Source organism: Heterodontus francisci, chromosome 25 (assembly GCF_036365525.1).
Source record: "Heterodontus francisci isolate sHetFra1 chromosome 25, sHetFra1.hap1, whole genome shotgun sequence".
Lineage (NCBI taxonomy): Eukaryota > Metazoa > Chordata > Chondrichthyes > Heterodontiformes > Heterodontidae > Heterodontus > Heterodontus francisci.
Window position 1 is genome coordinate 25,190,042 of NC_090395.1, and position 20,644 is coordinate 25,210,685.

At 45.4% G+C, this 20,644-nt stretch overlaps 1 protein-coding gene across 7 annotated transcripts in view; it reads right to left on the minus strand.

The window, feature by feature from the left end:
* The window catches only part of LOC137383789 (bile acid receptor-like), a 181,451-nt gene that overhangs the window by 9,026 nt on the left and 151,781 nt on the right, over positions 1–20,644 (minus strand). For all 7 annotated transcript variants that reach the window (XM_068056998.1, XM_068057000.1, XM_068056999.1 and 4 more), the window contains 4 exons: positions 17,965–18,069; positions 13,874–13,973; positions 12,604–12,732; positions 5,900–6,028 (listed from right to left, as the gene is read on the minus strand). In XM_068056998.1, coding sequence (XP_067913099.1) covers positions 5,900–6,028; positions 12,604–12,732; positions 13,874–13,973; positions 17,965–18,069 — 463 coding nt within the window. The remainder of the gene's footprint in view (positions 1–5,899; positions 6,029–12,603; positions 12,733–13,873; positions 13,974–17,964; positions 18,070–20,644) is intronic.

A 20,644-nucleotide genomic window follows, 5' to 3' on the forward strand; every position in this document is an offset into this window, starting at 1 on the left:
CTTTACTTCTGGGGATACACTATCAATCAATATTCACGGTAAGCCCACTGACTCTCACAGCTACCATGACTACATTTCCTCCCACACCGCTTCCTGTAAGGGCTCTATTCCATTCTCTCAGTTTCTCTGGCTCCACTGCATCTGTTCTGATGATGTCACCTTTCACACCAATGCTTCCCATATCTCTTCCTCTTTCCTCAACCAAGCATTCCCCCACAGGTTGACAGGGCCCAGAACAGTATCTGGTCCATTTCCCGCACTTCTGCTCTAACAAGAACACACGAAGTAGGAGCAGAAGTAAACCATCTGGCCCATCGAGCCTCCTCCGCCATTCAATACGATCACGGCTGATCTTGGGCTTCAATTCCACTTTCCTGCGTTCCCCATATCCCTTGATTCCCTGCGAGACCAAAAATCTATCTATCCCAGCCTCAAATGTATTCAATGATGGAGCATCCACAACCCTCTGGGGTAGAGAATTCCAAAGATTCACAACCCTTTGAGTAAAGTAATTTCTCCTCATCTCCTGAATGATTGACCCCTTATCCTGAGACTGTGTCCCTGTGTTCTAGATTCTGAGCAGTGGGAATAATCTCTCAGCTTCTACCCAATCAAGCCCTTTCAGAATCTTGGATGTCTCAAATAGGTCACCTCTCATTCTTCTAAACTCCAGAGAACATAGGCCCAATTTACTCAGCCTCTCATCATTGGACAACTCCCTCATCCCAGGGACCAATTTAGTAAATCTTCGCTGCACTGCCTCCAGTGCAAGTATATTCTTTTTTAAATATGGAGACCAAAACTGCACATAGTATCCCAGGTGTGGTCTCACCAAAGCCCTATACAATTTTAGTAAGACTTTATTCCAAACCCCATGCAATAAAGGCTAACATGCCATTTGCCTTCCCAATAGCCTGCTGTACTTGTATGTTAACTTTGTGTGTTCCTTGTACGAGTACCCCCAAGTCTCTCTGAACATCAACACTTAGCAGTTTCACACGTCTTAAAAAATATTCTGCTTTTCTATTTTTACGACCAAAGTGGACAGCTTCACACTTCTCGGCATTATACTCCATTTGCCATCTTTTTGCCCACTCACTTAACCTGTCTATATTTCTTTGCAGCCTCGCTACATCCTCCCCGCAGCTTACCTTTCCACCGAACTTTGTATCATCAGCAAACTTAGATACATTACTCTCTGTCTCTTCATCCAGGTCATTAATATAGAGTGTAAATAGCTGAGGCCCAGCACTGATCCTTGCAGCACCCCACTATGCAGGGAATTTAGAAAAATTCAAGGTAATCAGGCAGAGTCAACATGGTTTTATGAAAGGGAAATCATGTTTAACCAATTTATTGGAGTTCTTTGAGGAAGTTACATGTGCTGTGGAGAAAGGGGAACTGGTGGATGTATTGTACTTAGATTTCCAGAAGGCATTTGATAAGGTGCCACATTAAAGGTTATTGCAGAAAATGAAAGCTCATGGTATAGGGGGTAACATATTAGCATGGATAGAAGATTGGCTAGCTAACAGGAAACAGAGAGTAAGCATAAATGGGTCATTTTCTGGTTGGCAAGATGTAACAAGTGGTGTGCCACAGGGATCTGTACTGGCGCCTCAACTTTTTACAATTTATATAAATGACTGATGAAGGGACTGAAGGTATGGTTGCTAAATTTGCTGATGACACAAAGATAGGTGGGAAAGTAACTTGTGAAGAGGACATAAGGGGGCTACAAAGGGATATAGATAGGTTAAGTGAGTGGGCAAAGACCTGGTAAATGGAGTATAATGTGGAAAGTGGGAAATTGTCCACTTTGGCAGGAAAAATAAAAAAGCATATTATCTAAATGGCGAGAGATTGCAGAGCTCAGAAATGCAGAGGGATCTGGGTGTCCTAGTGTATGAATTGCAAAAGGTTAATATGCAGGTACAGCACGTAATTAGGAAAGCTAATAGAATGTTATCGTTTATTGCGAGCGGAATTGAATACAAAAGTAGGGAGGTTATGCTTCAGCTATACAGGGCATTGGTGAGGCCACATCTGGAGTACTGTGTACAGTTCTGGTCTCCTTATTTAAGGAAGGATGTAAATGTGTTAGAGGCAGTACAGAGAAATTTTACTAGTCTAATACCTGGAATGGGCATGTTGGCTTACAAGGAAAGATTGGACAGGCTAGGCTTGTATCTGCTGGAATTTAGAAGAGTAAGAGGCAACTTGATTGAAATATATAAGATCCTGAGGGGTCTTGACAGGGTGGATGCGGAAAGGATGTTTCCCCTTGTGGGAGAATCTAGAACTAGGGGTCACTGTTTAAAAATAAGAGGTTGCCCATTTAAGTCAGAGATGCGGAGAAATTTTTTCTCTCAGACGGTCGTGAGTCTTTGGAATTCTCGTCCTCAAAAGGCAGTGGAAGCAGAGTCTTTGAATATTTTTAAGTCAGAGGTAGATAGATTCTTGATAAGCAAGGGGGTGGAAGGTTATTGGGGGTCGGTGGATATGTGGAGCAATCAGTTCAGCCATGAACTTATTGAATGGCGGAGTAGGCTCGAAGGGCTGAGTGGCCTACTCCTGCTCCTAATTTGTATGTTCGTATATTCACTGCCTGCCAATTTGAAAATGCCCCATTTATGCCCACTCTCTGCTTCCTGTCTGTTAACCATCCTCTATCCACGCAAAAAAAAATACCCCCAACACCATGAGCTCTTATCTTGCCTGTTAATCTTTTATGTTGCACCTTATCGAATGCCTTTTGAAAATCCAGGTATACGACATCTACTTGTTCCCCTTTATCTACCCTACTAGTTACATCCTCAAAAAACTCTAAAAATAAATTTTTCAAACAGGATCTCCCTTTAGTAAAACCATGCTGACTTGTTCTAATCATACTATGCTTTTCCTAGTGCAATGCTAAGACTTCCTTCATAATAGTTTCCAGCATCTTCCCAACAACTGATGTTCGGCCTGTAGTTCCCTTTTTCTCTCTACCTCCTTTCTTGAAAAGCGGTGTAACATTTGCCAACTTCCAATCTGATGGGACCATTCCTGAATCTAAGGAATTCTGGAAAATCATAGCCAACACATCGACTATCTCCGCAGCTATCTCTTTTAGAACCCTAGGATGTAGGTCATCTGGTCCTGGGGACTTGTCAGACTTTAGTCCCTCAAGTTACTCCAATACTTTTTCTCATCTGATATCAATATCCTTAATTTCCTCACTCCATTTAGCCCCTCAGCTCTTCACCGCCCTCCCAGAACCACAATAGGTTTCCCCTTTTCCTCACCATCCACCCCTCACCATCCCCCCCACTAGCCTCCACATTCAACAGATCATCCTCTGCCATTTCCGCCACCTCCAGAGTGATGCCAGGACCAAACACATCTTCCCCTACCCTCCCTTTTCAACCTTCTGAAGGGACTGCTCCCTCCATGACACCCTGGTTCACTCCTCAATCACCACCAATGCCCTTTCCCTTCCAATGGCACCTTTCCATGCAAGCGCAGGAGCTGCAATGCCTGCCCTTTTACCTTCTCCCTTCTCACCATCCAAGGCCCCAAGCACTCCTTTCAGGTGAAACAGTTATTTATTTGTACTTCCTTCACTTTAGTATAATGTATTCACTGGTCACGGTGCAATCTCCTCGACATCGGGGAGACCAAACATAGATTGAGTGACTGCTTTACAAATCAACTCCATTCAGTTTGCTGTTTTAGCCAGTAGGTAGCTAGCCCAAAAAGCTAAGGGTAGTCGTCAACTCAGTTTCAAGAAACAAAGTGGGACTGGCAGAAGGGGTATCAGTGGGAGAGCATTCTTGTGGAAATGATCATAGTACAGTTAGATTTAGCGTAGTTATGGAAAACGACAAGGATGGACCAGGGCTAAAAGTTCTCATTTTTTTTTATATGTTCATGGGATGTGGGCATTGCTGGCATGGTCAGCAGTTATTGTAATTGTCCTTTAGAAGTTGATGGTGAGCCATTGTCTTGTCCCGCTGCATGTGATGTAGGTACACCCATAGTGCCGGATCTAGTGCTCGTCTGGAAGGTGGGTTTCGTGGTGGGGGGGCAGGGGGGTGGCCAGAGAATCGGAGAGGAACCGCCCGCCACGGAACCCGTGCCGGGATTCCTGGTTCCGATCTTCCCGGAGGCGGGATAGGCCGACGATGACCTTCCTGCTCAGAGGCCAATTGAGGCCCTTAAGTGGCCTATTAACAGCCAATTAAGGGCCTCTTTCTGCTGCTGCTGGGATCTTTCCAGTGGTGGGGGGGTCTCCACCACATGGGGAGGATGCCTTGTAAAGCAAGGCACCCTCCCTGCGGGCTTGGGGGTGCGTCCCTCCTTCGTGGGCAATTTGTCGCCCACAGATGAATTCCCCACCCGGGAACAACTGTATCCTCTGCGAGCCCCTTCCCCTGGACTGAACGACCAACCCCCCTGCCACACACCACCCATATCTGGGGCCTTCCGGACTGGGCCCAGCGACCCCGCCTCACCTACCTGTGTTCCGGTGTTCCAGTGCTGGGCCTGGGTCCGAGGCCTCAGCAGCACCGAGAATGGCCACCGCTCCCAGTGGCTCTGCCGATACTGCTGAGCTGCCAGCCCTCTGATTCTCCGGCAGCTCTTGGAGGCGGGTTCCCCATCTCTATCAAGTCTTTAGAGGGATGGGGATCCCGCCTCCTAAAACTTTGACCCCAAAAGACCAGAGGATTGCTCTGGGGGCTGAAAAAAAAGGCAGAGGCAGGGTTCCCTGCATTTTTAACCCGGCGTCGGGAGCCCCATCTCCTGCACTAAATCCAGCCCATAGTAACTCCCAAATTTAGAATCTTCTGGATGTCAAGGAGCATACAGGGTTGCATTAATGCAAAAAAGGGAAGCTTATGTCAGTTACTTAGAGCTCAATACTACAGAAAACCTAGAGGAGTATAAAAAGTGCAGGGTGAAATTAAAAAAGGAAATTAGGAGTGCAAAGAAAGGGCTGCCTCCGGAATGCGAAGCAATTTTGAAAGGGAGGATTGGGGGGATGGGGGAACGAGGAACCCGTTTGCCTCCAATTAATGGCTCTCGAGGAACTTGTTAATGGCTGGGGAGGGCGAGACGGCAATTTTCAAAGCGGAACCCGAACAGTATCGTGCACGTTAGTGCATAGTTGTCAGGTTCAAAGTGGGCAGAGGTAAAGTTTTTTAATTGATGGTGAAAAATTTCAAGATCTGGGGGATCTTGCACTGGATCGTGTGCTTTACCTTCCATCTTTTGCCACTTTTGTGCTCGGTGAGACTGCTGACTCTCCGAGGTGCTGCCTGCTCTCTTCTGCCCCATCATGGCTGCTGTCTGCCTTTGCCACTCACGCTCTGCAGGCATCTCCCACCTCTTGGTTATGCTTGGTGGCCACTTACCGCCGGTCCAATTAGGGCATTTATATTTCTAGATAGTGTTGCGTGAGTGACAGTGTTGCGGCACAGGGTCAAGACCCGGAAATTATCTGGGCGTCAGATTCCCGACCCTGATTTGAAAATCAAACTCATCAACTCCATTTCTCTCTCCACTGTTACTGCCAGATCTACTGAGTAATTCCAACATTTTCTCTTTTTATTTCAGATTTCTAGCAGCTACGGTATTTTGCTTTTATAGTTAAAAGGTCAGGTGTGTGGTAACCAGGGCTCCGTGGCTGTAAATACACTGTTACTGTCTTTAATACATACTTAGCATATGTGCTAACTCTAATGCATTGAGAAAATTAAACTTATTTGTTAATCCTCCCCAGATAATATATATATATATGGCCCCGCCCTGCACAATTTTCTCTTGCATTCAATAAAAATAAAATCAGATATGTTATAATTGCCGTCAACTATGCCCTCAATTGTTGCAGCACAGTAATTGTATAGGAAGATGGTACCTAATGTGCGATTTGGAACTATAATTGAGATTTCATCCAAATGGGACTGCTCCATCATAACAGCTGGAATATGTTCTTCAAAACACTGGTTATGACAGCACCCAGAGAGTGTGGAATAATGATCAGTGTCTGTAAAACAAAGGAAAGAATCATTTGGAAGAGGGAGTTCCAATCAGGTGTAGTCCAATGCCATATGGCAACTATCTGAATTTCATGATATACTGGAAGTACTATTTGATTTACTTTTTATAAGTCAGTGAATATTTAGACATCAGCAGAAGCAAAGCAGTACAGAAGAGGGGAAAGTGTGATATCCATTGTAAAATTTTAATTCCAAGTATTGAACAAAGTAAGAGAAAATAATAGTTTGCTAATTAAAGTTATATATAAAAATCATCCCTACAATTTGGATAGGAATTTACAGTTTAGAACATGAGTAGTATAGTCAGATAGCTTGGACTAAAAGGTAAGCAACATATCATGAGGCATGAGCCATTCCCAAGGAGGACACAAAACAGGATGGGGCACAAGTAGTGGTCAATAGGGCGAGAAAAGGTTACCGAAAAAAGTATTACATTTTAGTCATTTATGGGGTTAACTTCTTTGATACATTTGTAAAATGTTTGATCATGGGTAGTCTAATGGCTGAGTAATAATTAGTTCAGCATTCTATTTGCTTTGTTGATCCCTGCTGTATGACACGTTAAATAACAAGTTTTACGACATCCCTAGATTTTTGCTTTTTTATTTTCAATACTTCAACACTATTCATCCAACAGTGTCAGTTTGCTCAGTGATAGTAGTCGTATTTCTGAGTCAGAATGTTGTGTGTTCAAGTTCCATTTCAGCAACTCGAGTATAAAATCCTGGCTGATGCTTGAATACAATGCTGAGGGAGTGCTGTATTGCAAAGGAGATGTTCAGCTAAGCTCCCATCTCCCTATTTAAGTGGATATAAAAGATCTATGGCACTATTTAAAGAAGAGCAGGGGAGTTATCCTGGTGCCCTATTTTTCCCTCAACCAGCGCAACTAAAAATAGATTGATTATTTATCCCATTGTTGTTTGTGGGTCCTTGCTGTGTGTAAATTTCTGGGAGGCATTTTGGGACATTCTAAGGATGTGACAGGCACAATAAAAATGCAATTATGATACTACCCATTAATTATTCCAAGATCCAGCTCCTCATAACTGAATTCTATTTGGCACTGTTCTGCCCAACTACAGATTTTGCAGTCCTTGGCTGCATCATGAGATTTAAATGAGAGAGAGAACTTGCACGTGTATAGTGACTTTCATGTCATCAGGACATTTACAGCCAATGAAGTACTTTTAAAGTGCAGTCACTGTTGTAATGTAAGAAACATGGCAGCCAATTTGCACACAGTGAGCTCCCACAAACAGCAGTGAGATAATAGCCAGTTAATCATGTTATTAGTTGAGGATAAATATTGGCCAGGATACTGTTCCCATAGTTGTGTAAACATTTTACAATATATAGAGAGTTTCTGATTCCTTCTTCTTCTTTTGGGCCTCCTTATCTCGAGAGACAATGGATACGCGCCTGGAGGTGGTCAGTGGTTTGTGAAGCAGCGCCTGGAGTGGCTATAAAGGCCAATTCTAGAGTGACAGGCTTTTCCACAGGTGCTGCAGAGAAATTTGTTTGTCGGGGCTGTTGCACAGTTGGCTCTCCCCTTGCGCCTCTGTCTTTCTTCCTGCCAACTACTAAGTCTCTTCGACTCGCCACATTTTAGCCCCGTCTTTATGGCTGCCCGCCAGCTCTGGCGAACGCTGGCAACTGACTCCCACGACTTGTGATCAATGTCACAGGATTTCATGTCGCGTTTGCAGACGTCTTTATAGCGGAGACATGGACGGCCGGTGGGTCTGATACCAGTGGCGAGCTCGCTGTACAATGTGTCTTTGGGGATCCTGCCATCTTCCATGCGGCTCACATGGCCAAGCCATCTCAAGCGCCGCTGACTCAGTAGTATGTACAAGCTGGGGATGTTGGCCGCCTCGAGGACTTCTGTGTTGGAGATACGGTCCTGCCACCTGATGCCAAGTATTCTCCGGAGGCAACGAAGATGGAATGAATTGAGACATCGCTCTTGGCTGACATATGTTGTCCAGGCCTCGCTGCCATAGAGCAAGGTACTGAGGACACAGGCCTGATACACTCGGACTTTTGTGTTCCGTGTCAGTTCGCCATTTTCCCACACTCTCTTGGCCAGTCTGGACATAGCAGTGGAAGCCTTTCCCATGCGCTTGTTGATTTCTGCATCTAGAGACAGGTTACTGGTGATAGTTGAGCCTAGGTAGGTGAACTCTTGAACCACTTCCAGAGCGTGGTCGCCAATATTGATGGATGGAAATTTTCTGACATCCTGCCCCATGATGTTTGTTTTCTTGAGGCTGATGGTTAGGCCAAATTCATTGCAGGCAGCCGCAAACCTGTCGATGAGACTCTGCAGGCACTCTTCAGTGTGAGATGTTAAAGCAGCATCGTCAGCAAACAGGAGTTCCCTGATGAGGACTTTCCGTACTTTGGGCTTCGCTCTTAGACGGGCAAGGTTGAACAACCTGCCCCCTGATCTTGTGTGGAGGAAAATTCCTTCTTCAGAGGACTTGAACGCATGTGAAAGCAGCAGGGAGAAGAAAATCCCAAAAAGTGTGGGTGCGAGAACACAGCCCTGTTTCACGCCACTCAGGATAGGAAAGGGCTCTGAGGTGGAGCCACCATGTTGAATTGTGCCTTTCATATTGTCATGGAATGAGGTGATGATACTTAGTAGCTTTGGTGGGCATCCAATCTTTTCTAGTAGTCTGAAGAGACCACGCCTGCTGACGAGGTCAAAGGCTTTGGTGAGATCAATGAAAGCAATGTAGAGGGGCATCTGTTGTTCACGGCATTTCTCCTGTATCTGACGAAGGGAGAACAGCATGTCAACGGTCGATCTCTCTGCACGAAAGCCACACTGTGCCTCAGGGTAGACGCACTCGGCCAGCTTCTGGAGCCTGTTCAGAGCGACTCGAGCAAAGACTTTCCCCACTATGCTGAGCAGGGAGATTCCACGGTAGTTGTTGCAGTCACCGCGGTCACCTTTGTTTTTATAGAGGGTGATGATATTGGCATCGCGCATGTCCTGGGGTACTGCTCCCTCGTCCCAGCACAGGCATAGCAGTTCATGTAGTGCTGAGAGTATAGCAGGCTTGGCACTCTTGATTATTTCAGGGGTAATGCTGTCCTTCCCAGGGGCTTTTCCACTGGCTAGAGAATCAATGGCATCACTGAGTTCTGATTTGGTTGGCTGTATGTCCAGCTCATCCATGACTGGTAGAGGCTGGGCTGCATTGAGGGCCGTCTCAGTGACAGCATTCTCCCTGGAGTACAGTTCTAGGTAGTGCTCAACCCAGCGGTCTTTTTGTTTGTGTTGGTCAGTGATTATGTCCCCTGATTTAGATTTGAGGGGGGGCGATCTTCTTGATGGTTGGCCCAAGAGCTCTCTTCATGCCATCATACATTCCTCTGATGTTTCCGGTGTCTGAGGCCAGCTGAATATGACTGCATAGGTGTTGCCAGTAGTCGTTTGCGCAGCGCCTGGCTGTTCTTTGTGCAGTGCTTCTGGCTGCTTTAAGTGCTGCGGATGTTAAATCGCTGGGGGCTTTCTTGTAGTTCAACAGTGCAATGCGCTTAGCGGCTATGACAGGTTCCAGCTCTTCATTATGAGATTGAAACCAGTCTGCATTTCTCTTCGCCCTTTTGCCGTAGGTGGTCAAAGCTGACTCATAGATGGCGTCTCTGATGTGGGCCCACTTGGTCTCAGCATCCCCTGTGGGAGTGTTTTGAAGGGCTGTTACAAGTGAATTTAGAAATTTTTGTAACAGCTGTGGGTGAGAAATTCTGCTCGTGTTGATGCGCGGGTGGCCCTTCTGCTTGGAATGATGCAACTTCTTTGGTCTGAGTCTAACCTTGCTGCACACCAGGGAGTGGTCGGTGTCGCAGTCCGCACTGTGGAAGCTGCGTGTGATTTGAACACTGTTTAAGGCGGCTCGCCTTGTGACAATGAGGTCTAGCTGGTGCCAACGACGCGATCTTGGGTGCCTCCATGAAACCTGGTGACAGGGTTTAGTGTGAAAGAACGAGTTGGTGATGCAGAGGTTATGATAGGTACACAACTCAAGCAGTCTCTGCCCGTTCTCATTCATCCTTCCAACGCCATAGCGCCCAAGGCAGGAGGGTCATGAGTCATGGTCGGTCCCAACCCTGGCATTAAAGTCCCCCAGCAGGAATAGGTGTTCGGTGTTGGGGATGCTGCTAATGATGTTATGGAGTTGCTCGTAGAACTGGTCTTTAGCTTCAGGAGGGGAGCAGAGTGTTGGAGCATAGATGCTGAGTAGGTGTACTGGACCAGAGGTGGTGAGCAGTCGGATGGACAGTATGCGTTCCGAGCCATTTGAGGGAGGCTCTATCATGCTGAGCAAGGAGTTTCTGATGGCGAAGCCCACTCCATGCTGTCTTGGTTCTTCAGGATCCCTGCCCTGCCAGAAGAAGGTGTAGTCTTGCTCTGCTAGAGATCCACTCGCGGGGAGGCGTTTCTCCTGAAGTGCTGCAATGTCAACATTGAGTCTGCTGAGCTCGTTGTTAATGATGGCGGTCTTCCGAGAATCGTTGATTTGTGTAAGGTCTTCCGACAGGCCAGGACACATAGTTCTGACGTTCCAGCTTGCAAAGCGAAGGGCTGGTACCTTCTTTCCTTTTTTCGTGTTGTTTGGTGCGGTGTATCAGTCCACCTTTCGGGCAATGACCCTGAGCTCCAAGCACCCATTGAAGCAGGTAGACTGTGGCGGGACAGAACCTTATTGACCGGGGGCTGCCCGGTTTGAGGCGGGCGGTAGCTGTCCAGTGAGGTGCAATGACCTCTCCCACTGACAAAGGCAACCCGTGGCGCCCAGTTTCTACGCCAATTTATCTGGACTTATAACCCGTAACTGCTGCCTTCCGTGTTGTGTCAGTCGCTGTGAGGCAACTATGGAGTGACCTCTCCATGGCGCATGCCTGGGCAAGTTTATGGAGGTTGAGAGTTTCCCAGTCGTCAAAAACCCCCTCTCGGCCTTTCTGGTGGGGTCCAAAGGAGTGCAGAGCACGACGTTTGGCACCGGTATGGCTGCAGGAACTGCCGGAAACATGCCAAAGGTGACACATGACCGCCTACGGGGTTCCGCTCCGGATTATCTGTTAGGGTTTACTCCCTTAGCCTTGGTCTCTCCCGAGACGCCCACAAGGCAGTGGGGTTGTTAGGGCCCCTACACAGGTGTAGGATGGTGCCTGTGGGAGGAGGGGATGCGAGGGGGAGGGGTGGAGGGAGGGGGGGGTGCGAGGGAGAGCTGGGAAGGGGGCTGTAAGGGGGTGGGGGGTGCAGGGGAAGAGGGTGTGGGGGGAAGATGGTGCGGGGGGGTGCGGGCTGGGACGGGGTTGTTGGGGGGTGAGCTGAGAGGGTGGAGCAGGGAAGGGGAAGGGGGGAAAAGTGGGGGGGGGGGGGGGAAAGCGGGTGCAGGTAATAAGGTCCCTAGTGCCCACCATCGACGTCCGGAAAGCTCATCCACGTCTTTCAGGAGGTGAAGCATCTTTTGGCAGACTTACAGAGGTGATTACATTCACTAACGGTTTTTTTTCCAGTGGTTTAAATGAAGGCATGCAGCATTGCCGACAGTGCGCTGCAGATGCTCTCCGAGCCATCTCCCGCGGGCGCTTTGAAGTTGCGGCCGGGGGGCCGTTCATGGATTTTTTGGGTGATCGGGGCACCTTTTCTCAAGACTTCTCTAGGGTCCCGCTGCTCCTTCTTCACCTCAATGGACTTACTGCACGCCGTGGCCGCAGACACTCTGGGCGGTGAAGACAGCAGGATCAGAGATTAAAGTATTGACAGCTGTGCTCGTCAGTTTCATCCGGATCAATTTCATTGACAAAACAAAGAGCAGGTGTGGCTGGGGGAGGGCAGTGGGCCCAGGTTTCTGATTCCATCATTGATGTAAATTAGAAACAGTAGAGGCTTTAGCACCAACCCCTAATACATTTCCTATCCATTTCTAGACTTTACCTTCCATTCTGACTGATCTTATGTGTGAAACTTTGTCAAGGTTTTTCTGAGAGTCAATGTATATTGTGTTTTAAAGACTTAGATAGTCTTTTGCGGAAGAACCATCCTGAAAAAAGTGATATAGATTGGTTTGGCAAGTTCATCCCTTCTCAAACTGTTTTGGCTGATAGATGTTAGATTATTGACATACAGTATTAGCTATGGTTTAGTGGGTAGCACTATTGGGAAGGTTGTGAGTTCAAGTCCCACTGTCGAAGCCAGAGTATAAAACCTAGGCTGATTCCAGTAAAGTACTGAGGGGTGTTGTTTTTTATACAAAACTAAATATCAGCCTGCCCTCTCAGAGTGAATGTAAAATATCCAATGGCATTATTCAAAGAAGAGCAGGGGAGTTCTGCTGTCCCCAACCAGCATCACTAAAATGGATTATCTGATCATTTTCACACTCCTGTTTGTGGGATTTTGCTGTGTGCCAATTGGCTGCTGTGTTCCTAAATTTTCAAAAATGTATACCCACAAAGTCAAGGCATTAACAGTTGGGATCAGTGCAAGCTGTATTAGTGATGGAGCAGCCACTCTTTATTAGACTCTCCTGTTACTCACCCTGGATAAATTGGTGACTAATCTGTGTGAAGCGCTGGTTGTACAGCTGTGCAGACCGGAGGAACATCACTTCCACAGTGGAACCTTTTAGCAATGCAATTTGGTCTTCGTGATCCAATGACTGGAATCCTTAAACAACATGCACACTACTGAATTTCTAGAGTGTAACATTCAACCTCTTATTTGCCCCATTCAGAATACATAAAAAAAACAAATAATCAACAACAATGTCACAAAAACTGTCTTGAAAATAATTTATATTATCAAATGTTTGATTTTATTCAAACACTATTTCTTCCTCAGTCAGAGTCATTTCTATATTTAAAATTAAATAATACATTTTCTTTTCTCCACATGCATTTGCTCACCAAGGTAAAGAATACAAGGAAATAGAAGGAATATTGGGGCAGATTCTCATCTTGCGCAGCTGAGGAACATTCAGTTCTCATGGGGAAAAGAGAGGAGAAAAAGGAGAACTGTGACACAGAAGTCCCCAACCCTTTACATTGCCAAGGAATTTTCTGGGGAGCGCCCAGTAGGTGCAAACACAAAGCAAAGATATAAATGAAGCAGGAGATCTCAGTGGAGCTTTCTACCTAACTTTTCTCTACTTTCACCAGGGAGGTGACAAAATGTAGGGGCACCTGGAAGAAGTAGGTGATGACCTGGCCCTTCTCAGTTCAGAGGAACTAAGAACTACAAATAGCAAAACCAGGAGGCTCTAGAAAGATATGACATCTTTTTTACAGGTCTTCAGTGGTTTCCACTGAGGAAAATAAATACACTTCTGATATACAATGATTCTTTTAAAATCTTGTAATTATCTATCTGTCTTTCTCTTTTTCCATTTCTGTCTCCCCATTAAGTTCTCTCTGAAGTAAAAAATAAACACATAATAACTTAAATTTTATTTTTTACCACCAGAATAAAACTATTTTTTAATCATTTTCAAAAATAAAATAAATAAGTAATTTTTTTGTGGCAGAAGAATGCACACCTTGGCAGTAGCAGTGAAAGATGTATAATAGACAGGACGTGTGATAAGAAAGGTAGGTACATATTAGCTTGTCTCAGATGGTTGTACTCTACCTCTTAGAGATTTGTAAGTTGCTAAAAATAGATATTAAAGAGATTTGCTGTTGTCTCTAATCATATTATTGCAACAAAAATGAAGCATTTCGAGATTTAGTCCTGTTGCTTGGTGGACTGTCTGCAGGTCCAGTTCCCATAGAATAATCAGTGTAACACAAAAAAGTTGAACCCTTCTCACCTGGCAACCTTTTAGTAAACTCCACTAATACTTCAACGTGCAGGGTGGCATTTTCTGCGAGCCGGAGAAAATCCTCCACAGGATTTGCAAGTTCCAGCAGCTGAATCATAAATATATAGTGATATCAGAAACTGCACACAACGGTTTCTTTAAAAATAAAATTAATTAATCATCATAATTCCATAAGAAAACATAATGTGTGTTGAATATTTTTTTCCCACAAGTGTTACAATAACCAGTGAGAATTATCTTAAATCCAGTTCGCCCTGTACTACAGAGGAAATATGAACTGTACTGAATTCCATGCTATTACAGTGATAACAACACTTTTTATTCAGCAATCTTTCACCCCCAGCATTAGACATCTTTCAAGGTATATGCCACTACATAAATCATGCAGAAGCACTCTATTTGATATTATCACAGTGAAAATTATCCTGTTGGGCACAGAACAAAGAGTAAAAGCTCAAACATCAATTCTTAGAATGATGGGATGAAAAGTCTTGTTATGGACCGTTGTCCTGGGGATAGGTGTCTAATCTTATTTAATTTGTTTTGAGATGAAACTCGATGGACAGCATCTTCTCTCATTTCGCTTTATTATCTTGTGCCTTTTCATTGCAGTCTTCCTGTGGAACCAAATCATCAACTGCTACAGGTCAATAGCTACAAAGTCAGAAGAATCTGAAAGTCATACTCTGGTCTTCCTGCTCCAACTGTTTATTTGAGGGCTTTATCAACTAATAAGTGGACTTATTTGTATTACATCAACTTAGGTAACACCATCAGGATAGAGGGTGAGTCTGAATTGACAGTTAAAATTATTTTTTTTTTTCCTAACTTTTCACATTCTTTGTCCTTTTGCTTTAAATAAAAACAGGGAGCCCAGTAAAAAGAATATCAGCACGAATGTTGGATCTTTAGTGCCTGGTTTGCCAGTGTTAAAGCAATATTTTGCCTCCAAAATGGCGTTCACAACACAAATGCACACTTCTGGTGTGAGCCAGGCTGGACAGCATTTTGGTGAGGGCATTGGCCCGTGTGCAGGGAGCATCTGCCAGAAGTATGCAGAGCAGGCAGATTGTGATGTCAATGAGTGTATAACGCTGATTTGACACTGGTGCTGCCATTTTCAACCTCGACATTGCAGCTAACACCCTCTCTTAATCTCGCACAGCTGAACACGCATTTAGCAGCAGGAAGGATCCCCCCACCAGTGCTATTCAAAGGGATAATGGACTACTTTCCAGTTAGTTGCTGATTGATCTTGCTGCAATTGTAGAAGTGTTTGGTGGTTTCTAGAGTTCTTAAAAGTTGCTAAGGTCTACAGGGAGTGATATGGGATATGCTGAAGGACTTTGTCCTGACTTCAAGAGTTCTGTACAAATCATTTGCTCCCAGACATTGTTGCAGTAGTATGCATTCCCCTTGCACTACAATGTGACAGGGAGAATGACCAAAGGTGACATAGAGCAGGACAAGCTGCTGGAAGAGGGAGGAGGAGATGTGGGAGAAGGGCTCTCAGAAGGAGGTTATATCCACCCAGAGTGTTCAGGGAGCAATTGTCCTACTTGACCCCCAGTGAAGAACTGATGGGTGGTAATTGGCTAGATCAGATTTGTTCTGCTCTTTTGTGTGGATGGGACATACTTGAGCAATTTTCCACATTATTGGGTAGATGCCAGTGTTGTAGCTGTACTGGAACAGCTTGGCTAGAGGTATGGCTAGTTCTGGAGGACAAGTCTTCAGCACTAAAACTGGAATTTTGTCAGGGCTCATAGCTTGTTCTGTATCCAGTGCACTCAGCCATTTCTTGATTGATAAAGACTGATAACTTTGATGATGGGTACTTTCAAGGTCAATAAAAGCAAAATACTGCGGATGCTGGAAATCTGAAATAAAAACAAGAAATGCTGGAAATACTCAGCAGGTCTGGCAGCATCTGTGGAAAGAGATGCAGAGTTAACGTTTCAGGTCAGTAACCCTTCTTCGGAACTGGCAAATATTAGAAATGTCAAAGGTTATAAGCAAGTGAGGCGGGGGGGGGGGGGGGGGGGGGGGCAAGAGATAACAAAGGAGAAGGTGTAGATTGGACAAGGCCACAGAATAGCTGACCAAAAGGTCATGGAGCAAAGGCAAACAATATGTTAATGGTGTGTTGAAAGACAGAGCATTAGTCCAGATAGGGTGTTAACGGACTGAAGATTGAACAGCAGCAAGTACAAACATGAAAAAAAACAGTGGGTAAGCAAACGGAACAAACTAAGATGAAATGAAATAAACGTACAAAAAAATTGTAAAAAATGTAAAAAGGAAAAAATAACTAAAATAAAAGTAAAATGGGGGGCCCGTCATGCTCTGAAATTATTGAACCCAATGTTCAGTCCGGCAGGCTGTAGTGTGCCTAATCGGTAAATGAGATGCTGTTCCTCGAGCTTGCGTTGATGTTCACTGGAACACTGCAGCAAGCCCAGGATAGAGATGTGAACATGAGAGCAGGGGGGAGTGTTGAAATGGCAAGCAACCGGAAGCTCAGGGTCCTGCTTGCGCACTGAGTGGAGGTGTTCTGCAAAGCGGTCACCCAGTCTGCGTTTGATCTTCCCAGTGTAGAGGAGACCACATTGTGAGCAGCAAATACAGTATACTACATTGAAAGAAGTAAAAGTAAATAACTGCTTCACCTGAAAGGAGTGTTTGGGGCCTGGGATAGTGAGGAGAGAGGAGGTAAATGGGCAGGTATTACACCTCCTGCGATTGTAGGGGAAGGTGCCATGGGAAGGGGACGAGGTGGTGGGGGTAATGGAGGAGTGGACCAGGGTGTCGCGGAGGGAACGATCCCTTCAGAATGCTGATAGGGGAAGGGAGGGGAAGATGCATTTGGTAGTGGCATCATGCTGGAGGTGGCGGAAATGGCAGAGGATGATCCTTTGGATATGGAGGCTGATGGGGTGAAAAGTGAGGAAAAGGGGAACCCTGTCACGGTTCTGGGAGGGAAGGGAAGGGGTGAGGGTAAAGGTGCGGGAAATGGGCCAGACACGGTTGAGGGCCCTCTCAACAACAGTGCGGGGGAATCCTCGGTTGAGGAAAAAGGAGGTCATATCAGAAGCACCGTCATGGAAGGATCCAAGGTCAAAATGGATTTATCAATCAGCACTTCTGGCGAAGATGCTTGCAAACACTTCAACTTTGTCTTTTTCACTGACATGCCAGGCTGTGCCATCATTGAGGATGGAGCTATTCATAGAGCCTTCTCCTCCCATTAATTGTTTAATTGTCTGGCACAATTCACAACTGGATGTGACAGGACTGCAGAGCTTTGATTTGATCCATTGGTTGTGGGATCACTTAGCTCTGTATATATCATGCTGCTCCCACTGTTTGACTTTGCAAAGTTTGTCCAGAGGGCCTCCTAGCCCTCTGTGGATAACTGACATCTCACCTCCTCTCCACCTCACGTACCAAAACCTCCAGTACAACATCACAAATTCTTGGTGCAAACTCACTTCCATGCTGTGCAATTATTAAGAGTTCCCCAGGTCAAAATCGCTTTTAGAATGACTTTCAGCACCTGAGTGCAGACTGGCTTTAACTCATACTAGCCTCACAATTTTGCATCCCCTGCTCAGGTGTGCAGCCACTCAACAACGCACTTACACTGGCTGCACAGTACAATCATTTAAATTAGCAGGCAACACAAAGTTTGTGTGCTACCTGCACCAGAAGCAAAAGGCATGGCATAACCCTTCATCATGATCCTCGTGCCTATTTTTAAGCCCTGTCCAACTTTGCAATAAATACCTCAGACCAAAAAATGACAAAATAAACTCCATTATAAAACTGTAATATATATATATATATATATATATATCAGCATGAATGTAAAGATGATCCAACTGTAAAAATTTAATTGCACATTTATATGGACTTTACACAGCCAAAAGCATGGAATACAGTACTGCTGCTGGACTGAGTGTAGAATCACAAATAAATCTAAACCAAATTACCTTTGATTCTTTTGAGATAAAGGTATCATGTCGCTATAGTATTTAAAGAGCAAAAATATTTGTTTTTAATGCATTTTCAATACATACAAATTTTCTTGCTGCTTCTTGGGGTATTCGGTACTTGCGATGAGCTTCCACAATGTAATCAAGGAGCTGTTGTTGCTCAGGCGTAAACTCTACTCTCTCCTGGATCTGAAAATAAAATAGAAAATTATTTAGATTGCCCCAGTTGATCCCGTTTTACCAGTCCTTATCTAAACTAGAAACATTGTGGAGAGGCATGGAGTTAGCTTTGCTGTGCACGTTGATGTGGTTTGCCGTGATGCCTTGAAGCATTAATTTACTTATTCTGTGTGTTAGAATTCTGTGTAGCTGGCAGGAAATAAACAGAAATCACAGTGATGCACAGATATCACAAGAAGTGAGATTCTCCATTCATCTGCCTTTCTGGTATCCTCATTATTTATAAGTATCATGAGCACACCAATGCATTTTTTAAAAAGATCTGCCTTTTTAACATATACCAACAGATTTTTCCCATAGTGTCACTTATAATGAGACAATAGTTACCTAGAAATGATTTTAAACTGCCTGTTTCTTGTGTGATTGATGCAAACCACATGGACCTGTGGGCTTCCATGCAGGGAAATTCTCCTTTTACACGAATAAAAGTGGATACTACTACATTAATGTCCCAGCTAATTTAAATATTTAAATATATTTACATTCCTGACTTAATTGCAAGCTCCCTGTCGCCTCTGGTCCCGTTGCAAACCTCATGCCACTGGCTGGCACTCCCCCACCTTTCAATCCCCGTTTGGGTAATCTGGTTGGGACAGGGCAGCAGGTAAATTTTTCTGTTCGGGGATGTTGTGGGGGTGGGGGAGCAGCGATAAAGGTCTCTCATTGGTGGAGGGGATGGTGGGAAGCAGTAAAGTTTCTCCTTTATGCACTTTGTTGGCCGGGGGGGGGGGGGGGGGGCGGGGTAGGTCAGTTGTAAAAGGTAAGTGTTTTGAGGCGGAGAATGCAAGTATTTAATATTGTGGTTATTGGGGAGGGGTGGTCGGTGAGGTCCAAAAATACAGTTTTGAATTGTTTTCAAAAGTGTTTCCTAAAATCTGTAAAAAATACCGGAAGGGCTCCAAGTCCTTTAAAAATGGCGTCAGCCAAATGACCCACCACATGGAAGATTACAGCGGCCCATCGATATGCAGCCTGTGAGGGTCAGGAGCCACTTCCTTTGCCCGCTGCCGCAGAAGAAGATTCTGGCCAGAGAGTCTGAGAGTGGATTGCAGCGCCAGACTATGCAAGGTTAAAAAGACAAGGAAGCTCAAGACCATGAAAGGATGTAAACACATGGATGAGAATTTAAACTGGAGGTGGAGGCCTGATAGTAGGTCAACAAGGATAGATAATGGGTGACTGGAATTGGGTGCAGAATGCGATATGGACAGCAAAGTAATGGATGGGTTGCCCATTACAGATGGTGCAAGAAGGGAAGCCGACCAGGAGAGCATTGGAATAGTGAAGTCTGAAGGTACCAAAGGCATAGATGAGGGTTTCAGCAGTTGAAGTAGGGTTGGAGGTAATTGATGTTATAGAGATGGAAGAAGATGGTCCTCATGATGAAGAAGTTGTGGGGTTGGAAACTCGGTTCAGGGTGGAATAGGGCACCAAGGATGAGAACAGAAATAAAAATAGTAAAATGCTGGAAATGCTGAACAAGTCTGGTAGCATCTGAGGAGAGAGGCTGGCTTTTACCAGGCCTAAAGAGACAGGTTGGAGGGTAGGAGGGCTGGTAAAATGGTGGCAGAAGGCTGAGAGAGAGAAGCCCGACATCTTCCAATTGCCACAGCATATTACCAGCTATGGGAACCTCAGCACTGGCCAGCCAATTGTAGAAATTATGTGCCCAATTAAGCGGCACCTCCCACACCCGCCAGCATTTTACTGGCGTTGAGAGGGGCTGCTGCTGAGTGGAGAGACTGCTGGCAGCCTCCTAATGTGTTCCCGGGGTAGGGGGGCCCTCCTTTATGGCCGCTCCCATGACAATGGCTGCCCCTGCAGCTAAGGCGCTGCCGCCTGAAAGATCCCCCCACCCCCAATCGCCATCGAGGGGCCTGGTCCTTCATCTTGCAGCCTCAGAAGTGGCCATGGCTAATGGTGGTGCTGCCAAGCTGCCAGCCCTCTGATTGGACCAGCAATCCTGGGTGGTAGACCGCCATGCTCAATTGGATGGCAGTCCCGGCGGAGGCCTCTTAATTGGCCACCACCGATAAAATGTCAGCTCCCGCTTTCAGTCCCAGCAGCGGGACTTCTTTCCTGGTGACAAGATTCTGCCCAACATTTCAGACCTTTGACCTTTTGTCAGAATTGGTAAAAGTTAGAGATGTAACAGGTTTTAAGCAAGTTAAGAGGAAAGGAAGGGCGGGAGAGGAAAAAGCAAAAGGGAAGATCTGTGATAGAGTGAAAGGCAGGAGTAATTAAATAACAAAAGGGATGAAGGGTAAAGACAAAAATGTGTGGTAATGGGACAAGTAAAGAAACAAAAGTTGCATCTAGAGGAGGTGTAAATGGCAACAGCAGAATCATTACCAGTACCTGCTGTCCGAAAAAATGGGAGCAACCGTTACGAAATTGTTGACCTCAGACTGCAACAGTCTGATTCTCATGATCATGTTATCTAGTCCAATCCCTACATCCTATTCCTCCCTCTGGACCTTCCTCTGGAATAAAAACATCTGGAAAACATATTCTGAATCTATCC